Raw genomic sequence first — 23,619 nt, 5'->3', positions numbered from 1 at the left:
ACTGCTGTGCTGCTCTAGTAACCCTACTATCCACAGGAATAGGATCTAGTGGTTGAAGCAGTGGTAATATTGGCCTCCCTGTCACTTGAAAATAATCAGCCACACAGAACTAATTTTATAATTAATTCCTGACTTCAGTGAAAAATGGGATCCCATCTATGATACAATCCATAACAATTATAACCATTATAACCTAATGTTCAAATTAATGAGTTTTTCAACCTAAGCCAGAAAAGTCTGTAGGTATATTCTAACAGTCAGATCTAATGATATTACCTACCAAACAGAGAAGTGCACTGTAAGCTTTCTGAAAACTATGAGTTTCTTCCTGACTATTCAAAAGTTTGCAGTGTTCATTACTTAGTAGTAAATAACAAAGCCAACTGTGCATATTTATGTATGATTATGTATTACATATTGTAATGCAATTACATTTGCATTGAAATACAATACTGAGGTACTTGCATCTTCTATAATTTTCTAATTATAGAAATTATATCACAAAATTAGGATTTATCAAAGGCACCTAAACTGTACTGACAAAACCAAGTACCAGAACATTTAAAACATAATTCCTCATCTCCTTTCATAATTATCCACTGTTGACATCTATATTTTGCAACCTCTTTTAAAAACAATGTCCTAATAGCTGCTGGTCTAAGGCTGTTTGGGTTGTACACTTTGCTACTCAAGAGCAGAAAATATTTCAGGTAAATTAAAGTTAAAACTTCTCACAGAACAGCAAATCAAATGAAGTTTTAAGGAGGATGCAAACCCAGTTCTAATAATTCAAATGTAAGCCTTTAGCTGCAGTTCTAATAATTCAAATGTAAGCCTTTAGAGCACTGTTGTGACTCATTCCTCAGCTGCTCATGCAGGTGTTTACCTACATCAGAATGAGTCCCACTGCCTTCCCTGAACTACTGCTACTCAAAAATAATCATGAGGATAGAGCATCAGACCAATCCACAGCTGGCTGTCCAAAAGCTGTTTTCAACCTTTCTTGACTCCCAAACTTCAGTTTAATTAAGTGCAGCTTACTGCCGGCATGACCCAGCAGCAGAGAGTTTTCCTCCCTGGAAATCTGCACTCTGCAGGCTCAGAAGACAAGAACTGAAAGCTCCTTCAGACCTGTCACCAGTGAAAGCACCGCCTGTAACAAGAACTCCAGCAAAACAAAGCAACAGGGATGTCCACGGGAGAAATGTCCCTGAAAGCAGCAGTAAACAGGGGCAAAATGTGCTCCAAATTGTACAAATTGGTGCTACTCCCTGCCTCTCCCACACTGACAGCTTGACACAGCCCTGGAAAGAGAGAGGATGGAAAAGCTGTTCACTTCCCCAAGTGTGTAATAGCTCTGTTCAACCTTCTAATGGACAAACCAGAAGTTGAGCTCTTCAGTTAAATTGACTGTAGCAGATTGGGTCTTTGCAATTACAACCCAAACTTGTACTGAGCACACAGCATTACAAGAGTTTTCTCTCGTCTCTTTGGTGAGAGACAATTGACCACAAATAGTTCTCTTGAATGCAAATTCAGCCCAAGATCTAAGAATTGGGCCAGTTCTCATTTCCTATATCATCATGAGTAATAAAAATATCCAAGTCAAATTTTGCCATCAGCTGTACTGTGCATTCCAAAAAAATTAAAAAAGCAGGCAACCCCCTGTTTCCTAACAATCTGCACAACAGCACAGTCAGATTTTAATGATGTACTTGCAGAGAGGATAAAAAATGTGAACGATGCCAGATACAGCAGTCTTGGATATTTTCTTGCATTACTGCAGTAAACATTTTTGTTAGTAAAGAAAATGTGAAGTAGATACGCCTACTGAGGACTTCTCTATGTATAGGAGTTTCCACTAAAGAACTTCACATTTCATCACACTGCCCTAAATACATGTTTAAGAGGGGAACAGAGGAATCGCTTTGTCCACTGCTGGAATGTAGCAGCTATTTCACAACTCATGGAAAAACTATGCTTGGAGGAGGACTGTATCATCTCTATTTGAAATTGAAAGGACAATTCAAGTAAGTAGAATAATATAATTATGTAACTTGGGATTTTGCCAGACCATCAACCTTAATACTTCGTGAAGCTTCTTGCAACACTGAAATGGATCTTTAATACCCAGAAAAGCTCAGGACCTTTGCTGCGAGGTCTCGCCGGGGGTCTGGGAGGAGCTGCTGCCCCCGGGCCCGCTCCCTCCCGCTGCTCTCCGCTCACTCTCCATTGAATTCGCCCTCGCTGACAATCACACTGACTTGAAGCGCCTGAAATATTTAACAGATAATCTGAAGCAAGAGAATGACCTTTTCTAACAGGATAGGCTGACCTTTGAACATTGTAGAAAGAATTTAACATTCAAATGCACAGCACCTAACCACAAGGAAATCAGAGCTTCACCTCGCACACTCGTGTTAGACACTACTGAGCTGCCCTACTCCTTACGCAGACGGACTCCCAAGAGGCAATTACGCATATAATTTACAGTTTGCACAATCTGTTGGATGTAGCGAGTGGGTTGGTTCCGAATTGCTCCCACAAAGTGCCTGCTCTGGGGCAGCTGGAGGTGCAGCCGCGCTTCGCTGCGCAGGACCCGAGCGGGGACCGGACCTGCTCCGTCCCGGGGCAGCTCCGGGCACGGCGCCCCCGCTCAGCTCCTGCGGGCCCGGAGCGCTCCTGCCCCCTGCGCAGAGCTTGGCAACACGCACAGGTCTGAACATCTCCGCGTTTCAGCACTCCTGGAGCCTGAGTGAAAGATCCCAGCCTCGCCTAAATCGGCAGATGCAGGGAGGAGACATCCTGTAGGAAATGCCCAGCGATTCTTCAAGCCGTGTTGCTTATGGGAGATTTGAAAGCCTCTCTAGGGGACTACCGTGTCGCTATCATTTTACACGTAGCCTATGGGCAGCACAGCCTTTCCCGGGCATGCCCCGGCTGTCCGGCACGGCCGCGGCTCTCGCCTCACGCACCGCCCTGGGCAGCTCGGAGGGCTCTGGCAGGACGGAGTCCCCGCGGCGGGATCTGCTGCCCTTCCCCCGACATCGCCACCTGCCTCCTCCTCGGGCCCTTTCCCGAAGTAACATCTCCCCTCACAAGAGAACCCGATGTGATGGATAACCAGAGGGACGGGAGCCAGGGCAGGCAGCAGGCTAAGTGCGCCTTTTTATTAACTTCTTGTAAAGTAATAGCTCCATTTTAGCTGTCACTCTTATCAAACAACAGCCGCACAATAGCGTGTGATGGGCTCTTGCCGGCGCCGGAGCTGCAGGCAGCACACTGCAGCCAGGCAGGCAGGCAGGCAGGCAGGCAGCTGGGCACGCCGCACTGCCGGGGCCGCGCGGGCTCCCTGCCACCAGCGAGGGGGCGAAGGGGAGCCACGGAAGACCGAGGGAAGCACCGTGTCCCTTTTACCCCATGGGGACACACTCAGATCTCAAAGCCGAGCAGCCGGGATTCAGGCTTATCCAAGCCACCGCGTGCTGGAGTGGGGCCGCACGGCTCGGCCCCGGCGCCGCGGGGGACGCTGTCCGGGCACCCAGCACCGCACACGGGAAAAGCCCGGCACACGGGGGCAGGATGGGCCTGGGCGTGAGGCACGGCGGGGGCCGAGGTACGGGACCGAGGCGGGGCGCTGCACCGGGGCCAGCCCCGGCTCTCCGTGGGGACGGGGTGAGAACGGGCGCTGCTCCGGCGCTGTCGCCCCCGCCTCGGTGCCCGGCCGAGCGGGAGGAGCACAGCGGCCCCGCCGGCTGCGGCTGTGGCTGCTTGCGGGGCTCCGTCGGGGGCGGGCACATGCGTACAAGCGGCTCATCCAGGCAAACACCCCTCACATCTTAAATGAGCTTCATTTAGCAGCAGCCGCTTCAGTCGGGCTGGGAGCTGCCGGGCTGCGCTCCGAGCGCCGTGCGTGGAGCCCCCCGGGGCAGGCCAGCCTCGACGGAGCCCGCCGCGCCCCGCTCTCCATGGGACTGAGCGCGGCGGCGGCTCCGCGCTCGGGCGGCGGAGGCTGAGCGCGCCCCGCGGGGGCGCCGGGCATGGCCGCGGGCGGGCGGGGGCCGAGCCGTAGCCGCGGGCACAGCGCCCTCGCGGGGGGCACCGCCGCGGCCATGGAGCGCCGCTGATCGCCGCCGCCGCCGGGAGACAATGGCCCTGCACAAACTCTGCTCGGTGCTGGAAGGTAGGAGCCGCGGGCGGCACGGCGCCCGGCCGGAGCGGGGACCGCGGTACCCCCGGCGGTGCCGCCCCTTCGGCCGCCCCGCGCTGCCCCCGGCGCCCTCCCTGCGCCGGCAGAAACTTCGGGGCTGCGGGCGCGGGGGCTGCGCAGGGGCTCCGCTTCTGCCGGGGCTGCTCCTTTCGGGCAGCTGCCGGAGCTCCGCACCTCCCCATCGCACCGCCCCGCGCCCCTGCCCCGCGGCCGCCGCTCGCTGGCCCCTCTCTGCCCCACGGCAGACTCAGCGCTGCGGCGCCGGCTCGGGGCCGCGGCTGCCGGAGCCCAGCGGGGGTCGGCCCGGGGGCCCGCACCCATCCCGGGCTGCCCCCGGTCCCCCTAGTGCGGGCGGGCGGCCGAGACACCTCGGGCTTGGGGAGGGTCCCAGCGGCGGGGACACCTCCGTACCTCGAGTTTGGGGGTTTTAGGAACACCTCGGGTTCGGGGGGGTCCCAGCCTGCAGAAAGGTGGGTCACAGTAGCAGCGACCCTACCCCGGTGACCCGTATATTCTCGAGACACGCCGGCGGAATCCTACGCTCGTCTTTTCACAGTAAAAATACTCTCTGCTTTCGTGACTCTCCTGACGAGCTGCTCCACACTGTTCAGCTTATCACACTTGTTATCGGGAACACGGTCTGGTTTCAGTAAGGTTTTCATAAAATCAGTCACCCGAGTCACAAGCTACACGCTGACCGGTGTTTACATGTGCTTTTCTTCTTGAGGCTTTTAAATCTTGTTTCTAACTTATTTCTGTTCAGAGGTAAACAACGGAGCAAGGCTCCTCATCCGAGTATTTCTTTGTGCTATTATTTATGCAGCTCGACAATGGGCGAGAGGTTTCTGTTAGGAAAGAAATCTTGATGTGGCACTTAGGCTTGTGCCTCAAGAGATCATTTCTAGCATTCTGTATCTTCTTGAGCAATAGCAGACTTGATGGGGGTTCCAGTCTGTTGTTGTTTTGTTTTGGTTTTTTTTAATGATGATTGTTATTTTAAATTATTCTGTTAGGAGATGTTGTGACTGCATGCATTATTGAAGCCAACAAGGCACTACTGCAGAGTGGAGAATTGCTTAGTGTATACATTGATGTCTTCCCACAGTATGAAAGTTGTAAAGAAGTCTGTTTTAAATCCAGAATGTTTCCATGGGCCATAAAATCCCATGTTCCTGGCATGAAGGACTTTATGTCTTTAAGGTTTCAAAAAATATTTTTCATTTATTCACATCATAACTGAGAGATGGAAGATACTTGTTCTTAATAAATGTCTGTCTCTATATTGTTAACCACTCACAGAGTTTAGGAACAACGTAGGAACATATGGCTTACATGAGGAATACAAGGCATTTAGATTCTTTTTTCTACTACCTCTTTTAAGTAACATATCTAAATATCAGAAGCCACTATAAAACAACCATAAAATACATCTGTTGTATCTACTACTTAAATACTTTATACACATGCAGGTTTAATTACATTTCAAAAATATGTGATTGCTGCAAAATTGACTGTACAGGTTTTCCACTGAATAGACCTGTATATTTTTTTATGATCACACTAGTGTCCGGGTAAAAAGTCCCTCTACAGGAAGTTTTTTGTATTATCCATAATCCATAAATTGCACAAAGCCATTAGTCAATAAGCTGTTAGTATTCTAAACACATCCCTTGCCATGACTACAGAAACAACCTATCATTACTTAGCATCATAAACTCCCTTTTAGCTCTGCTTCAATAGAAGTCCTTACATAGTCCCATTATTACACCTAATCAGAAACAAAAAAGTGTATTCCTGTAGATAGGGGTATAGATTCAGTTCCAGAAGGAAATTGCTGGGAATAAAATTCAAAGTAAGCATCCATATTTTAAAAATGGCATCTTAAATTCTGCATGGAAGCTCTACCTAGATTGGCAGTAATTTTTTTTTTCTCCATACAAATAGCTTCATGTGCAGAACTGGGGGAGTTCTGCTAAACCACATGTAAAGTACTATGAAGCTTAGTGTATCATGAGAAGTCATATTTTATTTAATACTTCTTAGAAACAGCTTCTGTTCTTAACAGGGAATGCACGTATACATTTCTGTCATCCACAGAGATTCTATTTTGTGGCTGTTACATCAGAGCAGAAAAGAGCCCCTCATACTTTGTGGCTGTTGGAATTTCTTACATTAAGCTTGTTCAGAGCTATTCATCTGTTCTTCCTCAGCTATCAATATCAAGGACTATTTAAATAAAAACCTAATGTAATTCTTTGTCTCTGTCTGTAGTGTTCAGCAGAACTTTTAAAAGTCTCATCCTGAGCCCACCATCCTGCCTGGATTCTTTGCTCTCCTCCAGCTCTCCCAGGCAGCAGTGCTGCTGGAGCACGACAGCCCTGAGATTTCAGTGGCTGCAGCTTTTGCTCGAGTGGAGCTCAGCCAATGCCCACCTGCTTTCTCAGTGGGCTCTGGAACCCTTAGGAGGCCAAGAGCTTGCTGCATTTGGGCTGTTGGAGGACAAAGCCTTTGCCTCCTGCCTTCAGTTCTCAATGCCATCTTAAACATGCTAGAATCCTTCCCTGAGCCTGGCACAGCTTGCAAAATGCAACTGCTCTACAAGAGTGAAGCACCAGAACCTCCAGTTCATGAGAGAGAAAAGCAGCTGCTTTCGTAGTAAAGCCATGCCCCTGTCAGGCTTAGGAAGTAAATATACCTACCCTGAATTTCCTCATACCTGGTGTTCCCCCAAAATGGGTTTGCTAAGGGCTTGTTCCCATGCTTCAAATATGCTCCCTCTTTCATTTCCATATGCTGTTATTTGCTTTAAAAAACTGTACAAGCTGTCAGTTAAATCCTTCCTCTACATTAGTTTTGGTCTATTTCAGTTAATATATTGGATTAATTTAGAAAGCCAAAAAGAGAATTCTCTAGCTTCTGACCCAGTAATTCAACAAGCAGCCAGGGGTAGAACAAGTTACTGCTACATTCTCAACCTTCCAGTGGACTACAGAATTATTTCCAACTCCATCAGGTTGCAAGAATGTGGACTGCTATGATTTAACTTCCTGCCATTCTGCTCCAGCTTCTCATTTGCATTTTGGCATGATTTTAACAGTTAATTTCTCACAAACAAGTAGTGTTAGGAAGTAATGCTTCCTTCCACACAAAAGCTAGAAATTATGGCTGCCTATTTCCAAAACCAAAAGGTGTAGTAATGCCACAAAAAGCTGAAAACAAGCAGGAAAAAAAGGTTATTCAAAAATCTCCTAATAGTTTCATGATTTGTTCATTGAAGCCAAAAGCAAAAGTACTGACTGTAGAAGCTACAGTGACCCTAATAAAGGCAGTATCAAGTGATACTTGATATTTTTTACTTAAACAGTATCTACTTTCCACCTTTTCTGCTGCACTGAAAGAAAAAAGTGAAGCTCCAAACTGCTTGCAGTGCTAAGCAGTTCAGCAAAAGTAACTCAGGTAACTGCAGACCAGGATTCAAAAAGCTGCAGTTAAAAACAAGGCAAGTGTTTGGTGGTGTGTATTACACCTTGCTCTTCATACACATACAAACTTCATATTCAAAATGCACCACCCTGAAGCATAACTTGAAATACATTAACTCCCTCTTTTTCCTAAGACATAGATGGCAGTGACTGCTAAAATTCTTACAGAACAGCTTGGTTACAATTACATTGATATTAATAGCAAATTTTGGTGGGTAAGTCATGTATATGGCTGTAGCCAGAGTATACTGTAACACTGGGTTGAAGCTAAAGGAACTACTAAATTATGTATCCCTATCTAATGAAAAAGTTAAGATTTTCAGCATCTTCCTTAAGGTTTAATTCACAGGGAGAGATTAGACAGAAAAATTACCCTTGAAGTAAAACTTTATAAGCTATTCATCATTTATGAACCTGTCAGAAAGTCATAATTCACTGGAGGAATGAAGAGAGCTGCTAATTGCACATACTCCAGTACTTGCAGTTTACATACAAAACAAACCCAGCACTAGGAGTATAACTTGTCTGGACTGAAGCAAAATTTTAGTGTCTTGGATTCAAGCTGGGATTCTAACACTGCAGACAAGCTTGCTGCTTGTCTGCCTTGTACATTCCAATTTGGTTTTTTTTAACTAACGAAGCACTTAACAGTTTAGGACAACTTAAACAGCTTGCTACCTTTAAACAGCTTGCTGCCTCTGTCAACATACAACTGGCAACTGCCACCTCAAATACTGCAAGATATGGGATTGGGTGAGTGTAAATTATACAACAAAAACCAGCAGGTAACTTTTATTTTAAAAAATCCACATTTCTTTCAGATTATCTTTGTGCTTCACTCAGTTTTCTGTTACTACAAAGCTGACTCGACTATGCAGCAGTAAAGGATGGCCAATATGTTAAGAAAACATTTCACAAAACCTCCTTCTATATCATATGGTAAAATTGATGAACACTAAGTTAAGTGTCTTTTTAAGGGACTGAGACTGAAAAGGGGGAAAATAAAAAATTATAGTCTGTACATAAATTGTTGCTAGACATGAAGGAAGATAGCAGAAGAGAGCTTTAAATACTAATTTTGTAATAGACATTCCAGAAATTATTTCCACTGAAAAATATAGTATATTGCTAATAAATAAGAGGAGATAAAGAACTCTGGTATAATCTGATCGATTTTTAAGTCAAAAGTATCACTATCCAATTTCTCTAGGAATAAGCTATTTCTGGGAAAGATGTATTCAGAATAGTCATATGCAGCAGGATTAGCTCTTAGCTCTGTCAGCCAGAGGGAAGTCATCTGAACTTAGAAGTCAGTGTACATATTTTAATAAGGTTTTGAAACCCCTCATCAACATGGTTTGCACATGCAGTCTTCTCATCAGTCTCTTGCTGCACACAGCTTGGAGATGAAAAAAGGGCTCTTCCATATAAAAAGGAAAGTTTCTATTTTAAAAATGAAAGCTATCATTATTCTGGCAGAAGTTTTGCTGGCAGACAGAGCCAGGGATGGATTATAAGTAACAGGATGTGGAGCAACTGGTAAAATGAAGCAGCTCACAGCTGCTTATACATTTCTAATGGGGGACAGGATCAGAAACATTAAATGTTCTTAGCCAACCTAGAGGGGACTCTGTCACAGATCCATCCAAGCATGAATTGTTCTGGAGATGATTTTTATCAAAGGGACGTGGGAGAACTGCACTTACTTCCTGAATCAGTTAACCTGGTTTCTCTGCAGAGATAGAGTCCCAATTTGTTTCTCTGGCAATCTTAAAGAGAGGAATCCCTACTGGAAACAGCTGGAGTGAGATGAAACTGTTATATCTGAGAATAGACCTGAGTGCATTCAGATACCCTGCTGGCAGTTAATGGCTAACAAGATTTGGATCTTAGAAGGCACCAGAGTCACTGTTAATAGCTGGTGAAGCCCACTTCTGCTATCAAGCTTCTGTGAGAAGGATTAAAAATGTGTTGGCAGCTCCACTAGCATGCTCTGGGTAAGACTTAAACCAGCTAAAATATGTCTTGCCTGATGCACACCTTCATCTCTGTACTTCATTCTGTGACAATCCTGCTGTATGTTCCAATATGAGGAAACCACTGGAGCTGTTAATAGGATAAGTTGTAGGCAGCCACCTTAAATGCTCTTTGATACTCATTTTACCAATCTGCAAATGTTCTGTTGAGACTGCAATAGATTAAGAAATGTATACAGGCTATGAACTATAAAAATGTTGGGGATTCAAAAACTGCCATGTTTTCATCCTCAGCAGCAGAACTGTTAGCCTTAAATACAGCAGCAACAGATGCAATCCAGTATTCCTTTTGTCAATTAACAAACACAGCAAATGCTAGGAAGAGAGAGAAAAGTCTCATTCCTTGAAATTTACAGTTTCTGTTTCTGAGCTAAAAATGGCTTGAATCCTAAAGCCATTAACAAGCTTTTTGAAAGAAAAGGAGGTGACCATGCACACAGAATTACATGAAATCCAAGGTGTCTGGACACTTTACCTGTCTGTCTAAATTGTACAAGTTCTTTATGAGACCATCCACCAAGGATTCACTTTGAATTTGTGCAGCAACTAATCCTTGATCAGAGTCCTTACAAGCAACCAAACATGTAGTTAATGTTGGCCAGAGAATAGGACAGGATATAATAATCATAAATGTCCCCAACTCATTAATAGCTAATATTACTGTTTCGATGCATGAGTAAAACATGGATATAAAACCTGAAATACTGTGATGAGCAGTTGCTGAAAGTAACTCTAATTTTAGTACACAGGGCAAATGAGGAGCTAAGTTTAAGAAGAACACACAGAAAAGGAACCATTCCCATAAGGCAAAACAGAGTACATAATTAAGATCAAGCATTTGTTACTCCAGGCTGTATCTGCCAGAAAGAAGCAGGCATCCTGGCAACATCTTCCAACATGCATGACCCATGTGCTGCCAATTACCATCCCTCTGGACTGTGTGTGTACAAGGTGCTGCCTGATCCAAGGAGCAGAGCACAGAGATATCCAATGAATCCTGCTTTAAGCAAAGCCTGTCATCTTTATCCCTAGGATTCTGGCTACCACTATACTAAGAATGTGTAATACTCTAAATGATTAAGTCTTTATTTTAAAACATGGTGGAATGTTTCTCAGCTGTGCCTGACTGCTGCCCAGTTTGATATTCAGCTTGCCCTGCATGCATAGATCCCCCATTGTCATCACTGAAGACAGACACTGCTCTCAGAGCCACACAGCAAATCGAGTCTGCTGTCTCTGTGGGAAGATCCCTAGAGCATGCAGAAAGAGCAGGGGAAAGATGGATCATAGGGAGCTCAGAGCTGAACTGTATCCCATGAAATCTGAAGAATGTGTTTTGCCATAAAGTACAAGCATATGTCAGATTTGCAGCCTAAAGCACTTGTTTATCCAAGCAACATGCTGATTTCTCAGTATTGGGTTGAGCACCCATTTACTGCAAAACTAACTATAGTATTCTCATTTTTAAAGAGAAGTAGGAGCCACACATTTCTGAGCCTCCCTCTGTATACTCCAATGCAGAAATTGCCTTCATTTTTTCTTTTTTAGCTTAGATTTACTTCATAAAATTTGGGAAATGCCAACAAAGAACATCTTGACTTCTGCAAACAATGCAGTTTATTACACCAGTTCAGGGGCTTCTTTTATGTTATTCTGTAAGCCTACTTCAGCAACAGAATAGTAAGAACTTGAATTGCATGTTTAGTGTCTTCACTTTTCAAAATGTATACAGCTGTCTGCAGGCTATGTGATCTAAAATATTTAATGCAAAGAAGTGAAGAAAATGAAAAATCCATTATTTTAAAAACAGACAGAAGCTGGCTGCTTTTTCTGTGTTTCTAGTTCATGCTCACACAGGTATAAACTATCAGAGCTCTAAATAGGAGTACAAGAGTGTGCACCATAATTCATGAAATACAAGTACAAATAGCAGATTCATAAATAAAAGAAGCTCCTCAATCTCTGCCTTGTGTGCATGCTGCTGTTGGCTTAAGGATGGCCTCTTCTGCAGGGTACAGATCATCAGGGGGAAGCCCACTGTAAGGTGCAGAAGCATTAACTTTTATTACATTTATCACCTAAGTATCTCTGAGTTCATGAGGTCAGTGTCCCATAGCTCAGGCTCCTCTGGGAGAATTGTCATCATACTCCTCCAGTGAAAACAAAGCCCCCAGCTCCCCCCCTGAATCCCTTGGATATTCAGTGCAATCCTGCACTGTGCTGTTGCTTACATCAGCATGCCATGTTCCAATGGCATCTTTACTCACTGCTTGTGCTTCCTGTACCATAATAGACTATGGAGCTAAGCCTAGACTTATCTTTCATCCACACTGAAGAATAGTCATGTCAGAGAGATCTGTGAGAGACTTTAAAAGAGGAAAAAAGGAGCAGAGGAGTACTGTGTCCCATTTCAAGTTCAGATGCACAATAAATATTTGAATTGCAGTTTATTAGAAATAAAAAGATCATTCTTCATCCTTCTGGAAGTGCTACAAGACTGTTAGTGAAAGTGTTCAGTCTCTCATGTCTGTTCCAATTGCTGTGACTGTGTCCCTGCTGCAGCCCCAGGATAGTGGTTCAGCAATGGCTCTCTAATGCACCAACTTCCAGGATTTGTCTCTTCCCTAGACATCTTCCTCCTTACGGATTTGTACTGTCCAAATTAGTCTTTGAGATCTGAAATTATTTTTCCAGGAAGTAGTATGAATTTAGGACACCAAGAGATTGCTTTGTTGTTTTTAAAATGCACACAAAAATGGAAACAGTCTGAAAGGTCTCAAAATATCCTGACTGATTATTTTTTTCCTTTTCTTTTCATCCTGAGTATTGATAGATCTTGTTTACAGCCCCTTAGCTCCTGTTGGCTTTCCCACATGATACTGTGTCATGTCAGTGCACTCAGTTCAAGGCAATACTACCTCAGGCAATCCTGCCCAGTACTCTCAGGAAGAACAGGTAAGTCCTCCCCACCTTTCTGCCAGCAGTGTCTCTCTGATGGAGACAGCACACATGCAGACCATTAGCCAGAGACACCTCTTTTCTTCATCAGACTGTCACCCCGGATAAAAGTGCCAAAGGAAGACCCTGGGACATTTGCTACCTGGGCTACTGAATGCATCTGAAGGGTTGTTGAGAGCATGAGGAGGATGGGCACTGCCAGGGAAGGGCAAGAACAAGGTGTAAGAGATTAAAACTGAAGAGGATGGAAGGGGCAGGGAACAAATGGAAGGTGGCCCATACCTTCCCAGTCATCCACAGAACATGACAAAAGAAGCCAGTAAGACAAATATTCAACCCATATCTTCTGCAGTTGCCTGAATATCCATGTTCCTCTGCAAGGAACAGGCTCTGTTTGTTTGCATTTACACACATACAGGACTATTTATAGAAACAGCACAGCTCTAGTGAAAGCCAATCAGGCTTTCTGAAGTCCTTTTAGGGGGGTTGTTGCTTTATCCACATCAGCAAGAAGGGAAATCAATGGTTAGTGTAACAGAACATCTATTCTTATGTTGTTTCCACCAGTACAATCACTGAAATAAATGTAGATGCATACTGAAATTTTTAAAAAATACTCTATTGGAACAGTGGTAGCCATAGGAAAGAGCTGTACTAAATAAAAACCAAAGCAAACCAACAAACCCTCAATTTTTCACTGTTACTTGAAAGTGACTATTTGCATTCATTTTGTTAGTCACATGTTAATTTCACTCACATTTCTCTGTGTGTTTGCTTTAAGAAAAAAAGTCAAAGCTCGTTTTGCATTTTGAGAAGCAGCATAAGTTACACAGAGCTTGCTCTGTCCTTGCAAAACAGAGGGTGGGCACAGCTCATCTTTAAGAAAGGTGAATTCAATAGAACATACTGCCACATGATTTACACAGGACTGGGGAAACTGCCTTTACTTTAGCAATAAAAGTCAACATTGAAGTGTTGCACCAAAACCAGTGTAGAAAAGAGAGTGACAACTTTATAACCACTGTCAAGATTCTGTGTAAGGGACCAGTGATCTCAGGAGTAAAAATGCATTGGAAGTTCATGCAATGCATAAACTCAGATTCTTCAGTGTACAGTTTAAACAGAGGAGATGGAAAAATAAACTGTAAATAATTGTAAAATAATACCTATGTAAGGAATAGTAAAAACTAAAACCAGCAGAAAACTATTGTCAATCATGTGTTAATAAAGATGGGATATTTGTTCATTTGCTTTAAAGACATCCATAACTGAATACCAGTAATGGGTGCTAGATACTTTCTTCTGAAGGAGGAATTTTCAGTTTAGGATGAGTCAGTAATGATTAGCAGCATCTGCTTTGTATTTGGATAATGACAGATAGTATATTTTTAAGTATATTAATATTGATGAAAATGCAGAATTATTGCAAAAATGGAAATTGAAAAACTGCTTAAATCTTCACCTACTCTAACATAATCCATCTCTAAAAATCAAATAAGCTTCTAAGAACATAGCACTTGTTTGCAAGACCCATATGGTATTTTAGAAGACACCCACAGCTATGAACTGACTTACACAGGAAAAAGCAGTTGTTGGTGAGGAAAGTTTCAGAATGAAACACAGTCTACTTCAGTATGGGTAGAGAGAAGAAAGGGCAGCAGAAACATACAAAATAAAATATAAATGCTGGATGGACACTTTCAGGAGCAGACTTTGATCCCTTTAATCTTTTCCCAAGGTGATATATCCATGCCAGTGTTAGAGGAGCATCTGGATGAGTTGAGGCAAGATCGCTGTGGTTCACAGTCAGTGCATGCTCACTCTGCAGCTCCAAAGGGCTCAGAGTCCAACAGCAACACAGGGAAAAGCACAGATGGAAAAAATGCCATTTCAACTGAGCCACTGAAATGCCTGAGCAACAAGGCAGGAAGGCTGGGAAAATAAAATTAACTTCTTGAAAGTGACAATAAAATTCCTGCTGAAATCTCTTTTTTGCCCTGCAGTGCTAAGGCCATGCCTGCCTGACAAGTAGATTAAGAACATGGGAAGGGCCATACCAGGTCACATCAAAGGTCCATCTTGCTTGGTATCTTCTTTTACAGAGATATAAAAGCAGAATGAGTATAAAAATAGAGCAAATTATATTTGCCCCAAATACATCCCAGAATTCCAACAACTTATGGCTTAAGGGGTTTCTGAAACAGAATTTTCTACCTCAAGGATGCATTATGAATTATGTGCATTTAAAAAGAAAAAAAAAAAAGAAAAAGCTTTGTTTAATTCAAACATGCCACCTGCTTGCTTTGTCTCACACCCCCTGGTTCTCTACTGGAAGAGACAAGCAGTAGTTGCTCAGTTCCCAATCTCAGTGATACTTGTGGTTTTGGAAATTGTCTTATCTCCCCTCAGCTGCCTTCTGTCCAGGGCAGTCCAAGCCTGCTTAGGTAGTTCTGTAAGAGCTGTGGCCAGGATTTCTGAGATACTCCAGATGCAAGCAAATGGAAGATTTGAAGAGTGGCATATTCATTTATTCAATTTCATTCTCTTTTCCCCTTCCAGGGAATCCTAAACAATTTGAAGTGGCAACATTGACAAAGCATTTTAGGACAATCTAAACATTAAGGCTGCTTTAAAATTGCTGATGGACTGTGGAATATGGAGTTTTTCATATGGATGCTTCTTGGGTGCAGGGAATGTGTAAATGTAAGGGAAAGACCAAAAGTAAAACAGCCAGAAAGGAAGGAAAGGAAGAAGGAGGCTGTCCATCTCCAGAACGTGCATCTGCCCATTTTCTACTGCCTCATCATTTGCAGAAACCACTGCTATTGTGTGGCAGCATCACAACAACCACTCTTGCAAGCACAAATCTGTGAAATCTATGGAGGGGTTAACACCACTCAGTGTCTCCTGTGGTCGGGATTAATTTCTTGGAAGCTGAAGAAGTCTTTTGCACACATTGTGCAAATAGAGTTTTAGGATAAATATGATTCATTGTAGCAGTGAAACGTCTTGTTGCAGGATATAAAAGTTTTATAGACAAGAGATACCATGTAAACTCTAGAAAATATTCTTAGAAGTCCCCTCAAACAATGAATTACTGTTCTCATTCACACTTTCTTGAGGAACCTGGAAGAAGGACCAGCAGTGCACATAGACTGCATTGGTTTCATAAGTTGAAATTTAAAGAAAACACATTAATTAATTACATCCTTTGTGTGTTCTGAGTTGTTTTGGTCAGTGATGCCAGGATTTGCATGAACTGGGACTGCAGAAAATGGTCTATAACTTTGAAGAATTACTGATGTTTCTCCTGTCCAATTTCTCTCATCAGTGTTGCTTGTAACAATCCTGGTAGTGGAAGGCATTGCTGTTGCACAGAAGACACAAGGTACAATTTCAGTTTGATTATTTTCTCTCAAAAAATTGAACAGTTTTACAACTTTTAATTTAGCAATATAAATGAAATGTTTGTATTCAGATATGAATAGCTCTTGAATTACCAATATGAACTTCAGGATTTTCCATTTCCCCCCATTTGCTGCATTTTCTCCCAAATGAACAAAGCCATGCAGTTACAAAGAACATGGAAGTTTCACTTTCCTAGGTAAAGTTCTACACTTTTAGATGTTAGAGGTGGGAAAGAAACCACCACAGAAATTCATGTTTTCTGTATCTGACAACAAGCTTTTCAAATAGTCCACCCACAAACATTTTTGAAACCTGCTGAGTGGGGAAGGAATCAATTGCACAAACCTTATTTTTTCATATGTGGGATTACCCACAGTTAAGAGAGAAGAATTCCTTGAACTGCCACCTACAGAATTTCCTTGAAAAATTTCTGCAGAATAGAGAGAGTTTTCACCCCCATAAATCAAAAAGCTGTCAAGGTACCAGTGGAAGGTGATGTAATTTACTGGGGGCATCTAAGACCTGTACCAGCATGGATGTTCTCTCACAGATCTGCAAATTAAAACTGTGCAACTATAAATAACACTATGAGTACCCTGTGAGATTTAGGAAATACCTAGCTGAAAATATATATCCTGTATCTTACTCTCTCCAATTCTGTGGATACCAAGGAGAAGGGCCAAAGGTACTTAAGAATGTCAGAGATTCCCAACCTTATCTCCGTGGATGAGGAAATCTGAACCAAGCTCTGTGAATGATCCAGCATGAAGAATTACCTTACTAAACTGCACAATCTCAGTCACAGAACACATTTCCCTGTACATCCAGAAGAGGAGCTTTGATCCTAAATGAGACCTTTAGCTACCAGGGCAATCTAGGAATTTCATAAACTACCATTGCTGTGTTTAGTGTATTTGCATATTGAAATTCATTCTGTTACAAACTTCCTGTATTCCAGCAAATTACTGTAAATAGATATCCCACCTTAGCATATTCTGGAATCAGGGTCAAGACCAGTGAAAGCTGACAAATATTTCTGATTATATTTACATAGGAATGGAGATGACATAACCCATAAAATAATGGTATTGGCAGCCACTGTGACTGTTTAACTTAGAAAGAAGAGTATCAAAAACATGAACTGATTTGGGTTTAAAAAAAAATTACTCCCTCTCCTTTCCAAGGATTTCTGGATATATTTGATATTCGAAAACTGTGATTTCTTTAGGATATACCCCACCAAAAAATTAAACATAAGATTTTCTTAGATAGATATTAATGAGTGCTTTACAAGAGGGCAACCAAAATAAATTACTTTCTTCTTTATAGGCTATGTGTCATGCCAGAATTTTACTTTATCAAATCTGCATGCTTGCAGAAGAAACTTATTTGATCATTTTTGTTCTTTTGGCTTAAGGTGGGCAAAACATTGGAGTGAATCGCATTCCTCCCACCCAGTGTGACAACTGGGTCCGGACCAGTAATGGAGGACATTTTGCTTCACCAAACTACCCAAACATGTACCCACCCAATCAAGAGTGCATCTATATCTTAGAAGGTACATGCATCATTTCTGTTTTGTTTTGCTGTAATCTTGCTGTTAAATAGAAAATCTTGAACTGTTAAAACTGTCATCTTACCCTGCTGTAAAGTATTGCCTGGCCATACTGGTAATATAATGAATTTTGCAGTCATTTACATGAACAAGAAACGAAAATTTCTCTCTTAAGTAATAACAACAAATAAATAAGAAATGCAAACATTAAGAAATTAGCTATGTAGAATAAGACATATCCTCACAACCAGGAAAAGGAGCAGCATATATACTGTAATCCATGAAGATATGGAATTAGTAAGATAAAAATTGTAGCTTGTTACCTTAATAGCATTAATAATAGATTGCAAAAGATGAAGGCTATTTCATACCATGCTGTAATGTTCTATCTCACCAGCAGAAAACCTTTATGCTGTCCTTCATTAATAAAAAGATATATCTGGCTGCCATAGCACTGTACTAAAAATACAGAGATTTGTTAGCACTGCTGAGGTCACTATTCAAATAATGTGATGAGGACAAAAAATGTCATTAACTAGAGTAAAACCATATTCCAATGAGAATGTCTTGAATAAAGGCTGCAAGACTTGAGACACTCCAATTATTTTTCCTCTTATTAGAATGCACCCAAACCCCACTGAAGTCAGCTAAAAATACTATTCAGCCTAATCATCAGATTCATATCAATTAATTGAAATATTTCAAGTAATGAGGTTTGATGAGTTTTTATTTGTACAGCACAGCGGTGGTTCACAGGCCCCTCCTTTTTGCTTGTTCCCATTCCCATCCTGGTTTTGCACCTTTCCTGCCCAGGAGTGCCCCAGGGAGCAGCCAGGCTGTCCTGCCGGGCTGGGGCACAGGAGCAGTTCCAGCTCTCCTCATCCTCCCACAGAAACACTCTGGGTGCCTGAGAGGGGCCAAGGCCCTCCAGAGCTTCTAGCCAAGATCTGCTCCTTCATGCAGAGCACTGCCAACATTGCCAGCAGCTCCAAATGCGTGTGGCTCTTGTGAGTGAGGCAGAAGATCTGCTGGGAGGGATGGAGATGCCAGAGAAAATCCTTCTGGCACTCAGGACAAGCAGCAGCGTGTGATTCCTCAGGGCTGTCACTCCAGAGCCAGCCAGGATCGGGAGGTTCACGCAGCACAGCTGATGTCAGGAGTGAGGAACACTGAAGCCATCCATTCACACAGGAGAAGGTTCTGGGATCCAAACCATGGATGTGAGAGTCAGGACTTAGGGCTCTGATCCCAATCCTGATGTGAGGCTGCCACAGGCTCACACTCACCTGTAGCCACCTGCATATAATTGACATATATGAAGCACTTACACTTCTCTGAATATTCTAATAAAAGATGTCTTCTGTGAAAAGATCTACAAATTTGGACTTTATGTTTAAGAAATATTGAGTGGTTATTCTTATGTTTCTCTTTTCCGTTCTTTTCTGCATAGCTCGGTGCTTTGTCCTTTTTTATGTGTTTTGCTTTCACAGAACACGTTTTAATTTATATCTTAATATTTAACCTTGTTTGAATACCTTTGTACATATGTTCATATCTGTTATATGTGCTGCATTCAATTAATGTGATTTCTGAATTTTCAACAATTAAGATGAGCAAGCAAAAAATTTTGTATGATTCTATGCAAAAGTAACTTTTAGAAAATAATTTTTTAAATTTTTGTAGTTGTGTGTTTTGAGAAGTTTCCAGTTTCTCTATTATCTTGCTGTTTTGGAGGCCTGTCTCTTCATTAATGAATGTCTTTATGTGTTTTATCAAGATCTTCATTTAATCTTTTGTTCAATTTTTTTTATGTCTAGCTGCTCCACGACAAAGAATTGAGCTGACCTTTGATGAACCTTATTACATAGAACCCTCATTTGAATGTCGGTTTGATCACCTGGAGGTTCGAGATGGACCTTTTGGGTTCTCCCCTCTCATTAATCGTTACTGTGGTCTGAAAAGTCCTGCACTAATTAGATCAACAGGGAGATTCATGTGGATCAAGTTTATTTCTGATGAGGAGCTGGAAGGAAAGGGATTTCAAGCAAAGTACTCATTTATACCAGGTAAAGATGTCTAAAATTCTGATGGTGTTAGTGACTGTCTGCTCCCATTGAGCTCTGTGGGTGTGCTTGTCCTCTCAGCCTAGAGCTGCATTTCAGCATGGGCACTTACAGAGGCACAGTGACAGTGTGATAGCTGCAGTCTCAGTCCTGCTAATCCTGCTGGGCACATGGCTAAAAACACTTGGGGAACCTTGACTGAAGGAAATTACAGATCTGTAGTTTGCTAGTGAGGAAGACAGTTGAGCTTGTCCATGCTGGTCTTCCGCAGCACCCTTCTTTATTTCTCTACTTGTGCCAGTGTCACCAGTGGTAGGAAAGGAAAGACAATGTATGCTTGAGCTGCCTTTTCACCAACCTCTCTTCTGGGCATGTAAGGCACTGGACAAAAACACCTGAACCAATTTACAATAGCACTCCAAATGCAAAACATTTTAAATCTCCATTCTGAAAACCCAGAGCAAATATCTGCACAGTCTAAGCACAAGCTCTCAGTGTAACTGGATTCCCTCAACCCTTGGGCTCAGACAACAGAGCTGCTCTTTGCTCAGAGTGCTGTGTAGTTCACAGGTGCAAAGGAGAGGACAGTGTGCTGACAGTGCCTTTAGACAAACAAAAATTACATCTGCTCTGTAGAGCTACTTAAACCTGGCAGAGCATCCTTCTTACATGAAAACTTGACCTGATGTCCTTGTGCAGTGCTTGACTATTGTATTCATAGATACTACACATGTAGTTATCAGCATTTTATTGTCCTTTGGGACAAAAGGCAATATACAAATGTCAGCTCTACCACTTCAATAAATGTATATACAAACATAACTTCTTAATGTTATCCTTACCCCTACAGCACATGAAAACACAATTCATGATTATATGTTACTGCTTAGGGATTTAGACTCAGAAACTGCAGATTAACATGGTGACCAGACCATTGGGAATTACATGATAAAATGTTTTCACGGGGACAGTACTTATGCATTGTGCTGAGTCCATTTCCAAAGCCATTTATTTCATCAAGATCACTTTCAAAACTAAATTACTGCAGTTGCAGGGCTGGAATTTTAAATATACATTTAAACTGTATATTATTTTCACAATAGATTACAACAACTGAAGGACACATATTTTTCTTTTCCTTGCTCTTTGTTTATGTGAAGTGTGGTAAAATATTTTACTGTTTTAAAAATGAAAGGGAACATATGCACATACTCCTGCTTCATAAAAAAAAGCTTGCAAAGAAGGTTGAAAACCTTGCAGAATTTTGCATACAATGGTCATAGATTTTCATTATAGGTAAATAAAAAGAGGAGGACAAAGTCATGTCCTGGACTGTGCTGAGTCTTAAGCTCAGGACTGAGGCATTCTAGGGGAAGTGATGAACTTCCTATAGAAAAAATAATTTATAGGATCACAGAAAGAGCCAAACTCTGGACCTTCATTTGGAAAAGAACTTTGTACCAAACCAGTGTGCACTTCTGCATGAACTAGGGCTTTCTTTGCCTAGAACAGCATTTCCTAAACCATGTCTAGAGCTGTTCTGCATGGCCCAATAAAAGAGATAGATAACCCAGGGAACGGTACCTTTAGGATTGAGCAGCCTTCTTCCCATACTTTCTAAAGAGCAGTTAGCAATTTCTAAGTGTTGATATATTCTGCTAAGCTCAGTTCAGATTGTTCAGAACTATATAGACAGCAGTCTGATAAAATAAATCTAAATAAGCTTTTTGCGCAGAGAAAGATCCCCTGTACTCTTGTGGAGCTCCAGCAGTTTCAGTGAAAACTAACACGGTTAAATTCAGAATATAATGTGGGAACAAAATACTGAATAGCAATTTTTGGTGTTGTGCTGGAAATCTGAGCTGTCAGGGTAGAATTATGTTTTTTAGATAAGGTCAATCTTTGTGGAATAATATTCTCATCTAAAAAAACTTTGTCTTTATATGCTCCAATTGATTCAGTAAACTTTCTGGCAATTTTTTTTGTGACATAATAAAAAATGGACATAATCTGCAGATAATACTAAAGCTTGAAGTGATTCTCAAGCACTGATGGCCCTTGTGATTCATGACTTCTTTCTATTACAGATCCTGACTTCACTTACCTAGGAGGTATTTTAAATCCCATCCCAGGTATAGTATTACAGTAACAATTTCTTTATACATGAAATTTTAAATTAATGTCATATTGCATTTGACAGCAAGGTCTATCTTCTCCCTAGACTGCCAGTTTGAGCTCTCAGGAGCTGATGGAATAGTACGTTCCAGTCAAGTAGAACAAGAAGGAAAAACAAAACCAGGACAAGCAGTTGACTGTATCTGGACAATTAAAGCCACTCCAAATGCTAAGGTGGGTTTTGTTCATGTAATTCAGTATATAATGGGTTTCTGTGGCAGCAGCAACAGGTAATGGTCACTAACTGTGATTTACATAATGTTGTACTTGACTGAAGTGAGTCATGTAGCAGTGGCTTAGGAAATCCAGAGAGAGAATTGTTTCTCAAATTAAATTTATCTAAGTCCATAGTGCTGGCTTCCTATTATTTGAAGCTTCAAATACCAAATAACCATAAGAACAGCTTAAGCTACAATTTTCAGGGGCATTTGACTTGGATCCTGGTTTTATTGGAAGACTGCAGGCAAAAATGCTGGCTGACATCTTCAGTAATTTCCAATAAATCTCACTGCCAAAACTGAATGTTTTGCCTCCAGTGATTCTATTGGAGAATTTGGTTCTGTTCAAAGTCAACAGAACATGTGCCTGCTTCTCCCATCTAATTCACAATCCTGCACCTTGAACCCCACTTTCATCTGCAGTCTGAGCTAAATGGAAAGGCTTTACCTTGTTAGGCAGACAGCACGATAAAATCCTGTTCACAACCCCAGAATACAAAAGCCTGAATCATATTAGTTTCAAAATAATATTTGTTAAATATGTTGCACAGAAGAGCACCTACTTTTCTCCATAGAGCATACACATCTTTAATTTTGCTTCTGCTTGCAGATACATAAAAATTAAAAAATATTTTGAAGCAGTAGCTGCCAAGATAACAAACCTTCCCTCTGCCTTCTTACACACTCCTAACACTTAACTAACCAGCCCTGTTAACCACCTTGCAAGTGCATTCTAAAACAGTAACCAAAAAGATGATAAGAAGAGGACAAGACATGAAAGAAATTAAAAGTCCATTAATATATTTGAGCCTTTGAGGAAGTGAGTCAATTCCCAAGAGCCCTATACTAGGCTAAGTAATAGACACAGTTCTTCCAGAAACAATAACAAACCTATTTTCTCTCTACATTGCCATTGAGTGCACCAGGTCTTGTTCTTAAGTATTTTAATAAATTATTGAACGTTGCCAGAAGGCAGAGTTATAGCTGGGTGAGTCCTGAAATTAGATCATCATCCTAAATTATTGATTTAAAACATTACAGAAAAATAATTCTTAGTATTCTGACAGTGGTTTCTCAAGCTTCAATTCAGGCAGAATTATGATGATAAAATCCATTAGATCTGATACAGTGCAGTCTCTTGAGAAAAATAAGCATAGACATTTTTAAATTCCTCAATTTGATTTTGTAATAAAAATAAAGTTTTAAAACTGACACAAGTGTAGCTATGAAAGTACTTTTTAAATGTGTATAGCAGACACTTAATAAATTACATCCAGATTTCATAAAATTACTAGAATAATCAATATAATGTAAGAGTGAGGACCTTTTATACTTGCCTAGCTCATTAATCCAAAGGAGCATGTGAAGAGGTGAGCACTTTTAATGGGATTATTCCTTTGTTATCATACAAATAATAGCTCCACTGAAAGTGTGCTAAATTATTTTTAGTTTCCATTGTAATTTTGTAGCAGATATATGAAGTCAATCATTAAAGGAAAATACCATCTCTCAGT

General features: G+C 41.6%; 1 protein-coding gene across 3 annotated transcripts in view; it reads left to right on the top strand.

Annotated features, from left to right (window-relative positions):
- Positions 1-3,139: 3,139 nt before the first annotated feature.
- Positions 3,140-23,619, top strand: part of NETO2 (neuropilin and tolloid like 2) — a 30,842-nt gene continuing 10,362 nt past the window's right edge. The window contains exons 1-6 of one of the 3 annotated variants that reach the window (XM_063167729.1): positions 3,140-3,159; positions 16,018-16,074; positions 17,512-17,652; positions 19,467-19,715; positions 21,800-21,844; positions 21,934-22,061. In XM_063167729.1, coding sequence (XP_063023799.1) covers position 3,159; positions 16,018-16,074; positions 17,512-17,652; positions 19,467-19,715; positions 21,800-21,844; positions 21,934-22,061 — 621 coding nt within the window. In that variant the 5' untranslated portion in view covers positions 3,140-3,158. Of the gene's footprint in view, positions 3,160-4,066; positions 4,184-11,416; positions 12,684-16,017; positions 16,075-17,511; positions 17,653-19,466; positions 19,716-21,799; positions 21,845-21,933; positions 22,062-23,619 lie in introns of those variants that run through there. The other 2 variants (XM_063167728.1, XM_063167730.1) reach the window with 2 other exon arrangements.

Source organism: Melospiza melodia, chromosome 13 (assembly GCF_035770615.1).
Source record: "Melospiza melodia melodia isolate bMelMel2 chromosome 13, bMelMel2.pri, whole genome shotgun sequence".
NCBI lineage: Eukaryota > Metazoa > Chordata > Aves > Passeriformes > Passerellidae > Melospiza > Melospiza melodia.
The sequence above is the reverse complement of the archived record's forward strand: the minus strand, read 5'-3'. Positions and strand labels throughout refer to the sequence as shown.